General features: G+C 35.2%; 1 protein-coding gene across 2 annotated transcripts in view; it reads right to left on the bottom strand.

Annotated features, from left to right (window-relative positions):
• MICU1 (mitochondrial calcium uptake 1) overlaps window positions 1-17,765 on the bottom strand; it is a 155,798-nt gene that overhangs the window by 118,417 nt on the left and 19,616 nt on the right. For both annotated transcript variants that reach the window (XM_084904970.1, XM_084904971.1), the window contains 2 exons: window positions 11,079-11,240; window positions 3,676-3,850 (listed from right to left, as the gene is read on the bottom strand). In XM_084904970.1, coding sequence (XP_084761096.1) covers window positions 3,676-3,850; window positions 11,079-11,239 — 336 coding nt within the window. In that variant the 5' untranslated portion in view covers window position 11,240. The remainder of the gene's footprint in view (window positions 1-3,675; window positions 3,851-11,078; window positions 11,241-17,765) is intronic.

Genomic DNA, 17,765 nt, shown 5'->3' with positions numbered 1-17,765 from the left:
CTGTTTGACAATGGTTTTAATTCCACTGCCAGATGTGCTTTCAGCAACTATGAAAGGATTGCTAATTTGTAACTATACATGACAAGAGTCTTCCTATTGCTAATTTTCATAAAAATGTGAATATTAATTTCAGAGATTTTTATAAAAAGATTTGGCATGTGGCAAACACACTAAGGAGCTTTTCGACCCCTTAGTAACCTTAAGACTTAGCCAAAAGTCTTAAATCAAAGGCATTTTATATTATACTACAACTATCTGCTGTCTAATACTAGCTACAGAATAAACTACTTTTTAGGCCCTCTATATATTTGTTTTTCTGAGTAACAACAACGAAATAATCAGTTTGTAACATTTAAGATATAAGTTGTAGCTACTGATAAAGATTGCTTTGTGACCCAAAAATAGTTGAGTCAATCATACAAAGATAGAAAGAAAACTTAAAAGTTAATAATTTTCAGGCTGAAAATCATATTTCTTGGTTGTTACAATATCACTAAATTATGCTGCTTAATATTATTAATGTTTTAGTTTAAAACAATAGGTCAAGGAAAGTAATACACTTTTTTTCATTCCTGTATTGGTAGAGTTTCATGTAGACATACTATATAGTTTGTATTTTGGCTTTTTTTCCACTTATCAGTGTTAACTTGGAGATCATTCCATATCAGATTATATAGAACTTCCTCCTTTTAAGTGGTCATGTTAAAAGGAGCACTAACAATAAAGGGTTCAGAATACAGCATCCGCTCTTTCTAAAAAGCAATGGAAAAAGCATCCTTGGGTGAAGATTAACAACAAAACAAAAATAAAATTACCATATGATCCAGCAGTTTTATTTTTGGGTACATATACTAATACAAAAGAATGGGAAGTGGAATATCATAGGGATATCTATATACTCATGTTCATAGCAGCATTGTTCACAAGAGCTAAAATATGAAAGCAACCCAAGTGTCCATGAATGGATAACTAGATGAGCAATGTGTAGAATACATATATAACAGAATATTATTCAGCTCTAAAAAGGTAAGAAAATTCAGATATATGCTTCAACATGAACAACCTTGAAAACATTATAGTAAGCGCAATAAGCCAGTCCCCAAAAAATGAAAATACTATATGCTTCCATTTGTATGACATTCTTTTAGTATTCAAAATCATAGTGACAGGAAATAAAATGGTGGTTTCCAGGGCTGGGAGAAAGGGATAGTAAGGAGTTGTTATTTAATAGGTGTATATTTTTAATTTTATAATATGAAAACAGTTATGGAGATGAATGATAGTGATGGCTGTACACTGCTATATACTCTTTTCAATATGTATTGAATATCACTAACCTGTATACTTAAGGATGGTTAAGATGGTAAATACTATGTTATATGTATTTTGTCACAATAAAAAAAATTGAAAGAAAAGAGAGACCCTGGAGGAGTGGGAAAACAACTAATGAGAATATAAAAGTGCAGTTAAAAGATACAAAGGATAGGTTCTTTGAAATCCAAGTGAAGTTCTAAAAGCAAGAAATGACAGTGAAGCAATATTGAGGCGATGTCTGAGAATTTTTCAGAATTGAGGACTTGAATTTCAGAAGGGATAAAAAAATTTAAAAATTAAAAATAAAACAAAATGAAAGAAGCATGCACAAACCAACAAAAACTGCATTCACAAATTAAGTGATATGATTTTGGTATTTTGCACCTGTGAATTTTTAAAAATTATTAAAAATATATATTTTAAATTATTTTACTTAAACACAGGACATGCAGGGAATAGATAGTAAACTCAGGACACAGTTTTGGCTCTGACTTGGAAGAGAGAAAAATGGGACTGACAAGAGTATACAGCCATGTGTATTTTATATTAATTTCATTTATTAAAAAGAAAACACAAAACTGAAGTCCTAGCCAGGTGGCTCAGTTGGTTGAAGCATCATCCTGTACACCAAAATGTTGTGGGTTCGATTCCCAGTTGGGTGTGTGCAGGAGGCCACCAATCAATGTTTCTCCCTCATCCATGTTTCTTCTCTCTCGAAAATCAATAAAAACACTTCCTTAGGTGAGGATTAAAAATAATAACTGAAGCAAATATAGGAGAATGTTAAAATGACAAAACAAGTGTTGGGTACATGTATGCTCATTTTAGTAGTCTTTATTTTCTTGGGTATTTGAAGTATTACATGAAAATCAAGAGAATATAAAGGAACAAAAGTAAAAAGTTTAAAAGAAAACTGAGGATGTCAAAAATAGCATGTAGATACTGGAGCAATTTGGTATTACAGGGGAAGAATGTAAATGGAATGTAGCTAGAAAAAAACTGATCATAAGTACAGTTTATTATTTAATTAAAGATAGAAAAATCTTTAATATGACTATGTAGGTAGACTATGTAAAAAACACACACAAAGAGTAAGTGGAAAAAAACAGCATAAAGAAAAAATAAGTGTTGACAAAAGTTCTTGGTGAAACAAGATAACATGGAATGATTATGCTTCAACAGAAAAAAATAGCTCTTTCACTGAGACTTCAGTGAAAGGAAACAGAATTATTTCAAACAGAGACAAGAAAGGTTTTTATAGGTATGGAGTTAAAAATTAGTTACATCGATAGCTTTCACTTTTTCTGACGAATGAGATATATGGTCATCTGTTGAGCAGACAGCGGGAGTAGAAAGTGGAAAGTTAAAAATAAATGCTTATATGGGTCATTTTAGCTCTACTTTGTGAAAGTTTAACTCTAAATGAAACTACTGGAGTAAGAAAAATTTGAACTTTCCTTGAATTCACTCAGGGCAAAAGATTTAAATATATTGATATGTATCATGGAAACACTAGGATAGTTGACAATTAACTTGTGATACATAGCTTTTGTTCAAATTCACCTAAGAAATGAATTTAGGAAATGAGAAGACTTATTTAATAACTTCATCCAAACAGATAAACAGAAAATCCAAATTTCTAAAAGAAATTCTTCTTGCAAATATGTACACTCCCCCCTCCCCCCCCATAAATAAGTCAAATTTTCTTCTTGCATTGATTAGGTATATTTTAGCAAGAGAAGGCAATTTCCTGTATTTTAATGTTAACATGCAAAATAGCTAATAAATTCACCCTTTTGACTTTTCATCACTCATGTCTGCTGAATTCAAATGTCCAATATCATAGGTATTGTTATAGTGAAACTGAAACTTTTCTGAAAAAAGGCATAGAACAGCAGGTTGTGTTAAACATATAGAACGTTGAAGTCATTTGAAGTTTATGCTGTCTTCAAATTTATTTGATTTTCTGGAAATATCTGCTTACTTTCCAAGATATTTTATTCTACCTTTACAACTTGACATCATAAATCTGTATTACCACAAGGACTCAATTAACATACACGAGAACTTACAACATCAGAAAGATCCAGAATGCAAGATCAATGTTAGGTAGCTAAATTGAAAGAATGAAGAAAATATATTCTAATCATGATTAGTAATCTTAGATCCTTTTCCTAACTCTATTAACTTTACATTCCAAGAGTATGTTTGCCTTAAAACATGATAGAAAATAGTGAAGAGGTGAATAACTTCAAAGTAAATATGAACCATCTGAAATATATCATAAAAGAGACTCAACTGCATTATTCGAATCTTGGATTAACTATAGTTCTGATTCATTTATAAAACTGTGTTTCATACTTTTCTGTCTCTGAATCCAGAACGTTTTTTCTTTTTCTCTTCCGAATGAAACTCAGGACAAGTATCTTCAGCCTTTTTTCCATGGTTATAAACTTCCTCTTCATCTTTATTCTTTCCTTTATCACCAACTTCACTCTTTAGGTTGTTTACAGATGGTGGAGATTCTGCAAGGGCTCTAGATTAAATAAACAAATAAATAAATAAACACACACACACACACACACACACACACACACACACATTAATCATGAAAGTCCATCATATTAGCCAAATAAAGATTTTCAGATACATCTTAAAAGGAGCAACAGCAATGAAATTTGTAAAAAGTTTACATGAAGAAATTCCTCAAAAAAATTAAAAATAGGACAACCATATGATCCAGAAATCTCAATCTGGTTATATTGAACTGGAAGCAGTGTAATAAGGAATTTTTTTTTTCACACTCATGTCAATAGCAGCATAATTCATAATATCTAAAATGTGTAAGCAACCCAAATGTTTACTGACAGATGAATGGATAAAGAAAACATGGTATATACATAGAATATTTAGCCTTAAAAGTAAAGAATATGGCAAAAGCACAGGCAACACCTGGAATGGAAGCAAAACTAGACAAGCAGGACTACATGAAACTAAAACACTTCAGCACAGCAGAGGAAACAATCAACAAAATGAAAAGGCAATACCCAAAATGGAAGAAAGTATTTGCAAACCTTATACTTCATAATAAAGGATTGATATTAAAAATATATAGGGAGCTTTTACAACAACAACAACAAAGCAAATAACTCATTAATATATGAGCAAAGGAACTAATAGACATTTCTCAAAAGAAGATGCACAATTGGCCGATATATACATGAAGAGGTGCTCAACATCAATAATCATCAGAAAAATACAAAGCAAAACCACAAGATATTACCTCACTTTATAGAATAGTTTTATAAACAAACCACAGATAACAAGTATAGGTAAAAATGTAGAGAAAAGGGATCCTTGATATGCTGCAGGTAGAATGTAAATTAATACAAATACTATGGAAAACAGTATGTTGGATCTGCAAAAAGCTAACAATAGAACCACCATATGATTCAGCAATCTCACTTTTAGGTATATAGCCAAATAAATTGAAATCAGGATCACAAAGAGATCTACATTCTCATTATCATTGCAGCATTATTCACAGTAGCCAATACATGTCTATCAATCTACAAATAAAGAAAATGTGGTATGTATATACAATGAAATATTATTCCGTGTTAAAAAAAAGAATAAACTGTTATTTGTGACGACAAAGATGAATCCAGAGAACACTATGCTAAGTAAAATAAGCCAGACACAGAAGGACAAATACTACATTATACCACTTATACCTATAATGAATATAAAACAACCAATCTTAGAGGCAGAGAGTGAAATGGTGGCTTCCAAGGAATGGGGAAGGGGAGATTTGCAAGCCATGGGAGATTTTTATAACATACTAGTAGAGTGTGGTGATGAGTCACAGATGTATACTTCTCTCCAACTCATCAAGTTGTAAAAATTAATTATATAAAAAATTTTTAAAAGGAAAATCAGCAAAACAGAAAATAATATATGACTGCACTTATATGAGGAATAGAGAGTAATCAAATTCATAGAGACACAAAGTAGATGGTGGCCAGAGACAAGGAGGCGGGAAGAATTGGGAAGCTTATTTTAATAGGTATAGATTTTAAATTTGGAAAGATGAAAAAGTTCTGGAGATGGATGGTGATGGTGGCACAGTCATGTGAATCTATTTAATATCACAGAACTTAAAAATATCTAAAATGGTATGTTTTATGGTATGTATATTTAACCACAAAAAATGGGATACTTTGATATAAGAAGGCTTCTAACTTAAAAAAAGTAAAATCAAAGATAAAGCTAAAAGCAATGGAATGACATACTTAAAATGCCCGGATGAAAGAAGTCTATATCCAATGAAAATAACCTTCAAGCCGAAGCCGGTTTGGCTCAGTGGTAGAGCGTCGGTCTGCGGACTGAAAGGTCCCGGGTTCGATTCCGGTCAAGGGCATGTACCTTGGTTGCGGGCACATCCCCGGTGGGGGGTGTGCAAGAGGCAGCTGGTTGATGTTTCTCTCTCATCGACGTTTCTAGCTCTCTATCTCTCTCCCTTCCTCTCTGTAAAAAATCAATAAAATATATTAAAAAAGAAAAAGAAAATAACCTTCAAAAGTGAAAGCAAAATTAAGCAATTCTAGACAAAAGCTGACAGGCTCCATCCCCAGTGAACAATCTCCTAGTAAACGAAGTACTTTAGGCTGAACAAGAATGATATTAGAGTCCAACCGGTGTGGCTCAGTGGTTGAGTGTCAATCTGTGAAACAGCAGGTCACAGTTCCATTTCTGGTCAGGGCTTGTGCCTGTGTTACTGGCTCCATCCCCAGCAGGGGGTGTGTAGGAGGCAAACGATCAATGATTCTCTCTCATCATTGATGTTTCTGTCTCTCCCTCCTCCTCTCCCTTCTCTCTGAAATTGACTAAAAAACAAACAAACCAACAAACCAACCAACAAACAAAGAATATTAGATTTAACCAATTTGACCCCATATATTCAGATTCCAAACTCTAAATCCTTACTACTATCTCTCTCTCTCTTTTTGAGATTGTGAGAAAATAAAAACAAAGTAAAAATGTCACAAGTGATCTCAAAAAGTACTCTAATATGGTTTCTAAGGATTATATTTAAGTCAATTCATGTTAGTGAATTTAGGTAGTACATCTGGTCTTTACATATATTTAACTATATATCCCAGAACACATTCATTTTTGTTTGCCAGCAAACATTTCAAATTATATACTCTGTTATTGACCTATATATTTCAAAGCTATCTATCTCAACATACACTGAATATATAACATTTATTTTATGTTAAGGAAAAGAGATTGGGGCTGAAAAAAGATTTTTATTTTTTTAAAGTAAAAGACTCTTTACTTCTGTGTTTGACTTTATTTAAACCAAATATGTTGTTCTTATGTAATTTAAATTTATGAATTTTAAAGTTTGAAAATTCTAAAATAAACAATTATATAGTACCTTTTTCTCTTTTTTTTAAACCACATATAAATTATTTTATTGTTTCACATATACTTCCAGATCTAAAGGACACTAACATTCCCCCATATCTGGGAGCAAGCTATCAATACGGGGACTCTTTCCCATATAGACAGCCACTCTGGAACACAGCCAGCATCTTCCACTTTCTCTAGGTCATAGGAAGAAGTTTGTACAGCAAGAGCAAGGAAAATGACGAAGTAAATTGGTCCTTCTACTTGGCATTAAAATTATTTTCTGGCCTACAGTCTCATTACTTTTGTTGTTGTTATTAATCCTCACCTGAGGATATGTTTCCATGGATTTTTTTTTAGAGAGAGTGGGAGGGAGAGAAACATCAATGAGAGAGAGACACATCAATTGGTTGCTTCCCACATGTGCATCGACCAGGGCCAGGGATCATCCTGCAACTGAGGTACATGCCCTTGACTGGAATCAAACCCAGGATCTTTTAGTCCATAGGCTGATGCTCTATCCACTGAATCAAACCAGCTAGGGCCTCATTATTTTTAAAGTCTATGCTCCCATGAACATTTCTTTCTTTTTTTTAAATTATTTTTTATTTTTCACTTATAGTTGATGTAAAATATTATATTAATTTCAGGTGTACAACCCAGGGATTAGATATTATATAACTTACAAAGTGGTCACTCCAATAAATCGAACATCCATCTGACACCAAACACAGTTATTACGATATTACTGACTATATTCCTTATGCTGTACTTTAATCCCCATGATATTCCATAACTCCCAATTTGTACTTCTTAATCCTTCCACCTTTTTTCACTCATCCCACCATGCCCCTTTCCATCAGGCAACTATCAAAAGGTACTTGGTATATGTAAGTCTGTTTCTGTTTTACCTGTTAGTTTATTTTGTCTTTTTAGATTCCACAAATAAGTGAAATCATCTGGCATTTGTCTTTCTTTGACTGACCCACTTCACTCAGCACAATACCTTCTAGGTCCATCTATGTTGTTGCAGATGGCAAGATGTCATTTTCTAATGTCTGAATGACATTCCCTTGTTTATATATTCCATTTCTTTATCCATTCATATATTGATGGGCACCTACGTTGCTTCCATATCTTGGCTATCCTATATAATAAAAGGCTAATATGCAAATAGACTGAAGAGAGGAACTACCAGTCACTGTGATGCACACTGACCACCAGGGGACAGATGCTCAATGCAAGAGCTGTCCCCTAGTGGTCAGTGCACTTCCACAGAGGGAGCACCACTCAGCCAAAAGAGCAGGGCTCATGGCTGGCAAGTGCGGCGGTGGCGGTGGGAGCCTCTCCCACCTCCATGACAGTCAGACATCCTCAGAGGGCTCCCGGACTGCAAGAGGGTGCAGGCCAGGCTGAGGGACCCCTCCCCCCCCAGAGTGCACGGGCCTCTAGTCTTACTAATAAAAGACTAGGTGGTTCTTATGCCCTCACACTGTCACAAGATGGCTGCGCACACAGCAGGTGGGCAGGGCTGGGCTTGATGCTGTGAGCGCAAAGGTGCTGGAGGGAAGTTGACCAGGAGGTGCATCAGGGGAGTCCTGTGGGCCTTCAGCCATGGGGGGACTCTGGGACTCTGGGGAGTCCTGTAGCCCCATGGGGGCTAAACATCAGGGCAAAGGGCACCACCCCCACTCCACCTCCACCTGGGAGAAATGAATTCAGCTCCAGTGTCGGGATAAACCTGGGGTAGCAGGAGCTGCCCACACTTACATCCACCACCCAGCCTTGACCTGGGGTACAGACATGACAGAAAACCTCCCTGGTCACTGCCTGGTCCCCTACCCTGAGCTTCTCCCCACCCAAGAGCAGTGATTTCATTTCCTGACAAGAGCACTGACCTCACTTCCTGACGGAGCCCAACAGATTGTGGAACCCTGGTAGCCAGGCAGCTACATTCTAAAACAGCCCCTACCCCGCTCATTTGATAGAGACATTCCCACCAAGGCATGTTCGCTGTTTGCCGCAGTCCTGCCGCTGTGATAGGCAAAAAGCCAGCCATGACAGCTTCTTCCACCACTGCCACTGCTGACTCGGCAATCAGCCCTGCCGCCTCTGGCCCTTTTCCCAGAGGAACTCAGAGGTAATCCAAGGAGGCCCAGGACAGTTTTCTTAGAGCCAGGCCACCACTCTCATCCCCCTCACTAGCCCCATGTCCCCTGGAGCACTGGCCCCGCAGGGCTGCAGGGCTGCAGGACTCTGGGACTTGGGGGAGGGGGGGGTCCTGCAGCCCTCGGGGCACCGGCTTTAATGCTGCATACCCGTGGGTGCCATCACAGACTCTGACAGGAGTAAGGAGGGAGCTGGATACCTGCCCCAGGACTTGGCAAATAGTGATATTAAAATATATCTTCTTCTAATTAATTCCCCTTCAATGTGCATGAACTGGTGCACTGGGCCATTAGTTATATATAATGCTGCAATTAACATGTAAATGTATGCATACATCTTTAAAAACTTTGGGTTTTGTATTTCTTCATATAAATAGCCAGAAGTGGAATTGTTAGGTGCTTCTTTGTCTCTTGTTATAACCTTTGTTTTAAAGTCTATTTTATCTGGCATAAATATTGTTCTCCCTGTTTTTGCTTATATTTCCATTTTCATGAAATATCTTTACTTCCAGTCTGTGTGTCTTTCAATCTGAAGGGTCTCGTTTTCTTACCCATTCAGCCACCATATTTGTTTTGATTGGAGTACTTAATCTATTTTACTTTTCACTTATAATTGATGTACAACATTATATTAGTTTCAGATGTATAACCCAGTGATTAGATATTTATATTATGTAATTATTAATTACTTGACTTGAGGTGGTAAGCACCCAACACAACATATAGATAATGTATTGTTGAATTATATTCCTCAAACCTATATAATTTTATTAACCAATGTCACCCCAATAAACTCAATAAAAAATTAATTGTTGATAGATATGTACTTACTGTTTTCTTATTATTCATATTTTTCATTTTCTTCTTAAGGAGGATGCTTTAACATTTCTTATAATGCTATTTGATAGTGATAAACTCCCGTAGGTTTTTCTGTCTAAGAAGCTCTTTATTTGTTCTTTTATTCTAAATAATAGCTTTGCTGGGTAAAATAATCTTGTTGTAGATCACTTTGAATATTTCATGCCAATCCCTCTGGCCTAAAATGCCTCTGTAGAGAAATCACCTGACAGCCTTATGGGATCTATAGGTAACTAACTACTTTTCTCTTGCTGCTTTTAAGATTCTATCTTAACAGTTGGCATTTTAATTATGTTGTGGTTTGGTGTAGGCCTCTTAAGTTCGTTTTGGGACTCTGTGCTTCCTGAACTTGTATGTCTACTTCCTTCATTAGGTTATCCCCATTTTACATACAAGGAAATCTAAGCACATACATGCACATTCACAAGTGCACACACTCATACATCACTAGTGAGACTAGAAAAAAGTCCACCAGTTCCTCAAATAGCTAAACACAGAGTTACCATATGATCCAGAAATTTCACTCCTAGGTAAATACCCATCAGAAATAAAAACATGCTCTACCCCCAAAATTGTACACAAATGGTCATAGCAGTATTACTATTCATTATAGCCAAAAATCAGAAACAACCTAAACAGTTATCAATAGGGAAGTGAATAAATAAAAGATGGTATATACTCCATACAACAGAATATGATTTGACCATAAAAAGAAATGAAGTAGTGATTCATGGTACCACATAGGTGAACCTTGAAACTATTATGCTAAGTGAATGAAGCTAATCACAAAAGACCACAGATGATAAGATTGCATTCATATGAAATGTCCAGAATAGGCAAATCTATAGACAGAAAGTAGGTTAGTGGTTGGGTGGGCCAAAGAATATGGAGAAAGTGGAAGGTGACTTCTAAATGGTATGAAGTTTCTTATAAAGTGATGAAAAATTTTTGGGAATTAGATAGTGGTGATGGCTGCACAACTTTGGGAATATATTTAAAACCACTTAATTTTACATGTTAAATTGTTAGATTATTAAATTTATTATATTAATTATTATACGTGTATTAAAGTTATTAAGTTGGTAAATTAGTTTAAAATGTTCAGCAAAGGACACAGGTAAATACTGAAACAGAATACTTCTTATTGATTGCTTTGAAATGATAGCAGAATTCTCTGAAACATCTTATTTCATAGACAAATAATATCAATCCCAAATTATTTGTGCAAGAAATTTTGATACAAAGGTAAGCCAGAAATAAATTCTTTTTAGAATTGGAAGAATGAAAGTACATGTAAGAACAGGATGCTCAGCTAGCACTCACCTCTTCCACAAAAGACCAGTACTTGCAGTTACTGCAGATGCTCCCAGAAAAGCCACTACCATTAGCCGCCGCCTGACCTGGGTGGGCTGTGACCCTCCATGGTACCATCGAGAGCCCAGGGCCAGCTCTGCCAATGCAGAAAGTGACTTAAGACGAAACATCCTGTGAACAAAAAATAGAAATGTTACTCGTAACTAGTGGTAGTGATGGTGACATTGATTACATCAATTCCACAAACAAATATTCTAGTAAGCACTTAGTGGTAGACACCATTCTAAACACTTTGCAATACCATGCATTATCTCATTTAATCCTCAGCATAAATGTATAGAAAAGTACAACTTATAAACCTGATATATCAGTCAAGGTACAATTAGAAGACAAGAAACCACATAGTAATTGGAACAGAAAATTTAATATAAAGCATTATTAATTACAATAGGAGACTAGGTAGTAAAAGGAAAAAAGACAGCAGGTAAAGAAGGCAGCCCTACTTCAAGGGTCAATGCAGACCAACAAGAAAATCTATATATTGTAAATATAAAAGCCTAAGCAACCATTCGACTGTTTGACCTTTCGACCAGTAACTATGACCAGCACTGACCAGCAGGGGGAAGATGCTCAATGCACAGGCATGGAACAGACTGATGAATTTCAGAGGGAAGTGGGGAGAGGTAGGGTGGGAAGAGATTAACCAAAGACCTTAAATGCATACTAGAGGACCAGTGCAAACAGATTCGTGCACCAGTGGGGTTCCTAAGCCTGGCCTGTGGGGACTAGGCCAAAATCGGCAATCCTACATCCCCCAAATTGTAAGGCCGAGGGACCCCACTGTGCACGAATCCATGCACTGGGCCTCTAATAAATATATAAAAAGGCTACTCCTAACAGGGTGAATTTCCAAACCTGTGATGAGGACACCGCCACCGATGTCCGAGAAATTTACTAAAGTGCCACGTCAACAGAACTCACAGTAAAGCCATCTATTAGGAAAACTCAGGTCAATAGAACTCGAGAAAGTGTCCATGGGAAGAAGATGCCGTAGTATGAAACTCATTTGGAAACTGCATGTAGAAGTGTTGCCACTAAAAGTTCCTAGGAGCGGAGTGCCACTGGGTGTCCCACATGCTGCTGGCCACTGCAGCATACAAGGAGCACACTAGAATCAGGAAATAGCACCCCTTCCTTCTCCAGTCTCCCTCTAGTTCCTCTACTGACAAAGCTTAACAAAAGCTGGAAAGGAAGAAATTTCCAATATCACAAATAAGATAATGAGAGATGAGTTTAGAGCTGAAAATCAACAGTTTGATAAGCAGCACATCCATTTTACAGAAGTGAATTCTGAGATACAGTGACTTGCTGAAGACTAGTCACTAGAGCTACAAGTGGTAGATCCAGAATCTGAACCAAGAGTGGATTGACCCCAGAGCCCGGATTTTAACTAGGACACTTTGCTGCCCCTACCTGTAATGTTAATAATACTTTTGTTAAAGTAATTTAAGTTTTAATTACAGGAAATCTTTTCTCACTCCTAGGGCCTTGGAAGCCCTCCTCCTCACTAAGTTCTTTTGTTTCATACTTATAACTTCACCTGTTCCTTGAACTTTTTATTTTAATTCAGAATATCCATATTAGGTCATACTGTTCAATAAACATTCACTCTTCCATCTGGTAGGCAAATAATACTTCCCCCTTCTTTTCATCTGGGGTGTGTACCTTGCCAAATGCCTTGCTATGACCAATGAAATGTGACCCAGTCCCATGAAGTTCTTTTAAGAGCTATTTCTGTTAGCCTTCTTGTGCCCTTCACTCTACCCAAGAGATCATGCCCCAGGAAGACATTAATCCTTCAACCTGGGTTCCATAATGATCAGATCTCAGCAGAGAGATAGGCACCATGAGGACGAGCTGAGCAGAGCCAACCTACCAAATGCTGGTGAGAAATAAATGTTATTGTAAGCCCTGAAAGTTTGGGGGTTGTCTGCTACCACAGCAAAAGCTGACTAATTCAGCATCTAAGAGAAGTACTGGGAAGTTCTAACATAACAAAATTAAGTTCATACTATTCATCCCCATGTGATACCTAAAAGGCCCCCAAATTTTTACATTTTAATTAGACAAGATTCACATTAAACATTTCTGAAATTGTACATTTCCATCCTCAAAACATATAAATATATTGGGTATAGATGTTAAGAGAATTGAAAAACAAATTATGACCAGCCTAAGACTGGGTCAGTCAGCAAAGGCTTTGGTTTAGTGTTGAGCCTCAGAATGGTGTAGAATTTTGATCAGTGATAGAAATGTCAGGGGCATACTAAAAGACTTCGGATCATCTCTGGTATCTCAGAGAATTAACAGAAGGGTATTGAGGCCAGAGTAAAGTCCCTAATTCTCTTATTCCACCAGGCAGACTGAAGGAGAAAGAGGCATTTTTTTCTGATTACATGACTTTCAAATCAAAGTATCCATGCTCCTCCCATTTGATTTTCTCAAAGCATAATTCACTGCTTCCTAATTTAAATTATTTTGTACTTAGTAGGGATCTTATGATAATTAACGTATTTGTTTACATATAAGTTTTTCTCCCCTACTTGGCTCTGAGCTTCCTTTAAGGTTAAAAGTATGGTTTTTTTTCTCCTTTTTAAACGCATAGTCTACACAGGGCCTGTTACATTCCATTATACATGTCATTTCCTCAATTGTTCTAATCTCATTCCTCAAAGTACACATTAAAAGCTATTTCTATTCACCTACTTTAGTGTAATTTTTATAGATTCCAAGTAAACAGAGAGAAAAACCCCACTGAGAACAGGTTCTATTATAATTTAATCCCTAGCTTTTAGTGAAGAAATAGTATAAGTAGTTGAATGTGTTAATTTTTTATGAGAAACCACTTAAACAGATTTATGATCAGCTTTCCAACTGAATCTAGAAAATTGAATGGATGAATTGGCAGCAGTTATGCAATAATGAAGATTAACATGCAAATTTATGACGTAGATGAAATTAAATCAAAAGCAGTGTATTTTTCTTCCCTAACAGTACACACACACACACACACACACACACACACACACACACACGCCTTTAAAAAATAGCTTTGATGTAAGCTGAAAATGATGAAGAGGTATTTCTAACCAACAAATGTCAAGGAGGCAAGTGAAAGATAGTTTTGTTACTAAAGCAGAGCATTATCTATAATAGGTTTTTAAAAACCTGCAATAGTATATTACTGCCCTGTTTCTGTACCTATTATTTTAGGACTATTAAACTTGATGTATTGCTTTTGGTAAATTTCAAAGGGTCACAGAAATAGGAAATCATTAATTCAACATCCTTATTTTACAGATGAAGGAACTGAGATCCAGATAAGTTATGTGGTTTACTCATAGCTAATTAATTCAAAAAATGTGCAATCGATTTTAGAATTCCTGATTTCCAAAGAAATACCTTAAAGGGGAAAATTTTTAATAACCTTCTCAGCAAAATAAATGTAATAGGCACACTCCAAAAGGAGATGATGCCCAATTACAGAAAGATAAAGAATGGTATAATAATATAATCCAATATGAGATAAATATTAAAAATTATCATCTTAAAATATTATTAAAATATTTCACAAACAGAAAGTTGGCACAAAAATATTAAAAAGTTGAAAAAATAAGGATGGCTCTAAAAACCATGAAAAGATACTTAATCTCACTCATAATAAAATAATACAAATTAAAACTATACTGACATACTGCTTTCCACTCATCGAGCTGGCAAAAATCCTAAAGTGTGAAAACATACTTGTTGGCAATGCTGGAGAAATGCCACCACTGAGGAATGTGTAAATTGGTACACTCTATGGGGGATAAGTTGGCAACATCCACCTAAATCACCCATACAAACTGCATACATTGACCCAGCATTTCCACTTCTGATAAAATAGCCTGCTGATATACTTGCACACCTATGAAATTATACATGCGCCACAGTTATTCATTGCATCATGGTTTGTAACAGCAAAAAACTAAGAAAAAATCTAATTCCAATGTTCATCAAGAGAGAACTGGTTAAAAGATAAATATATACAAGGCAATACCAATGTAGCAATAGCATGTATAGATTTGAAAATAATTTCAAGAGATACTATTATCTAAATGTTGCAAGATGTGGAATAGCATATATAGTGTGCTACCCTATGTAAAAGGAGAAATAAGAATGCATATTTGTATGTCTCATTAAGTAACTGAGCTCTATCTAGCCGACTAAGAAGAGTTTTGTTTTGTTTTGTTTTTTATCCAATGTTTTGCTTTTCAATGACTTGAATAGATTATTCATTCATCATATTACTGAAAAGAATGATTTAATCTAAAAAGCAACAAAGTTCTCAAAAATATCCCAAAAGTGTTTCATCTTCATACACTACTGGAAAATAAGGTTACATGTCATTCTGCCATCATATTTACCCTTCTGAAAACAGAAAACAAAAACAAAAACAATAGTTTCTAGAACACAGGAAAATAGAAAAAAATGAGCACCTGCTATTTATTTAAGATATACGGACTTCTGTAGCTTAAGTACAATAGCTATAGATCAGCTGGCCAAGATATTCCTTTTGCAGACTATAAGAATTATAATAATTAACACATTGGCATAATTCATATTCATAGTATATAAACCCGATAGAGCTCACTAAACTGGGCTTAGGTACTAATATCTGCCTGAAACGTAAGTACTGAATCTAATACAGTATACAAAGCCTAACACAATACTTTGGGCATTAAACACATTCAAATGTTTATTGATTTAAATAGAATATCTTAAGTTGAATAATGCTAAATAAATATAAATAAATGACTATATAATAGATAGGTTATTACACTACAAAGAAATACAGTAAAGTTTCTCTCTTGGTTTTATCATTGTTTTGAAGTGTCTTAGTATGATAAATACTGTAGCATTCCTCAAATTGACCCTTCCTAAGGCTCAAATGAAATTCCAACTCATCTTTATGAGTTAGATAAAGTCATCATCACTCTTTATTTTTTCCTCGGAATTCCTATAGAATTAGCATTCTGAGCCACTTCTATGGTACTTTTTTATTAAATAATTTTAATGTATACCTGTCAACTTGTCAAGGAGATCACAAATGAAAAAATAAGTATGCTTTAGGCTTCTTAGTTTCCTCAGTAGCAATTAATGAATTTGAAATTATTACTAATAGCAATAACAAATATTACTATTCAATTACACTAGAGGAGATACAAAAAACTTTGGTTCTCTTTCTAGCTCCATTATGAGCCAACTATGTAAACAGTAAAAGCCTTACCTAAGACTCTTCTGGCAGATACAAAGCACAAGTGCACTTATGTCTAAGTCCTTTCTAGCGTTGAGTTCATTTCAGAAAAACAAATGTAAAAGTATTTTGCATTTTTTGTTAGAAGAAAGTCATCTTGAATGCTTATAATGAGATAGAATGCTACATTGGCCTCACTAGTTTAAGCACATTGCACATAATCCAAAATGTACAACTGCCATTATTTCATTCAAGTCATTAATTAGCTATTTATTTTAGTATATGTGCTGCCGAAGCGAGCACAAATTAGCTATTTATTGAGCAAGGTATTATAAGGACACTGCAAGAGGCACAAATATGAGCGAGACACAGACCTACAAACACCTTATAATTCGATTATGAACACAAAACAACTATTCAAATAAAAATAAGGCAAGGTGGGGGAAAGATAAGAACTACAAGAACATATTAACAGGAATTCAAAGAAAGGAACTATTATATTAGGTTAGAAAGTTGGAAAGGGCTCAAGAAAAACACCAAGGAAGAAGATTTACTTAGGATAGGAAAAAGCTAAGCATTCTTCACAAACAAGTTTGGCTGAATACATTATCTTAGAAGAATTTGACATTTTTTTGCTTTGTTATTTTTTTCTGAGGAATAAAGCTACTGGAAATATCTTAAACTTTAATTATGCCAAATAATTTTTAAAACATCTTATACATTTCTTTTAGATGAAATTTATTGGATTGAAAGTTCTGCATTGAAGACACCAGGATGACTGCCAAAGTATAGCAAAGATTAATGTTCACATCTAGAAAAGATGCATTTTCATACTTCAAAGTGACATTACTGATGGAACAAATGAAGAAAACTCACACTTTAGCTAACTCTGTTCAGAACTTTTTAAAAATAATCTGGGTGAGAATGTAAAGTAAATTTAAGTCATGTAAGTCTTGAATAGTAAAAAACTTACTGTAGGAACAAGAATTACTGTAGGAACAAGAATTACTGTAGGAACAAGAACCATTTCATAGAAATGTTGGGCTTGACACAGAACTTTTGTACATATTTGTGCTAAAAGAACAGGCTATGGAAAATGTCAATATCCTGTAAGACTCAACTTTCTGATACGTCCATAATTCAACTTCTCAAAACACACACACACACACACACACACACACACACACCATAGAGCCTTTTTACTGCAATAATAAAACCTGAAACTTATGGCTGGTGAAGGAAGAAATGAAGAGTGGCAATTTCCTTTCCCGAATACTGCACTGAAAAACAAAGTGAGGAGAAGGAGAGGAAAGGGAAAATCAACCAAAGAAACAGTCTATTTAAAACAAAACAAAAAACAAAAAGCGAACAAACTACCCAGGAAACTACAAAAACAATGA

This window comes from Pipistrellus hanaki (assembly GCF_964339955.1).
Source record: "Pipistrellus hanaki genome assembly, chromosome: 14".
NCBI lineage: Eukaryota > Metazoa > Chordata > Mammalia > Chiroptera > Vespertilionidae > Pipistrellus > Pipistrellus hanaki.
This window is presented reverse-complemented; position numbering and strand designations above follow the sequence as displayed.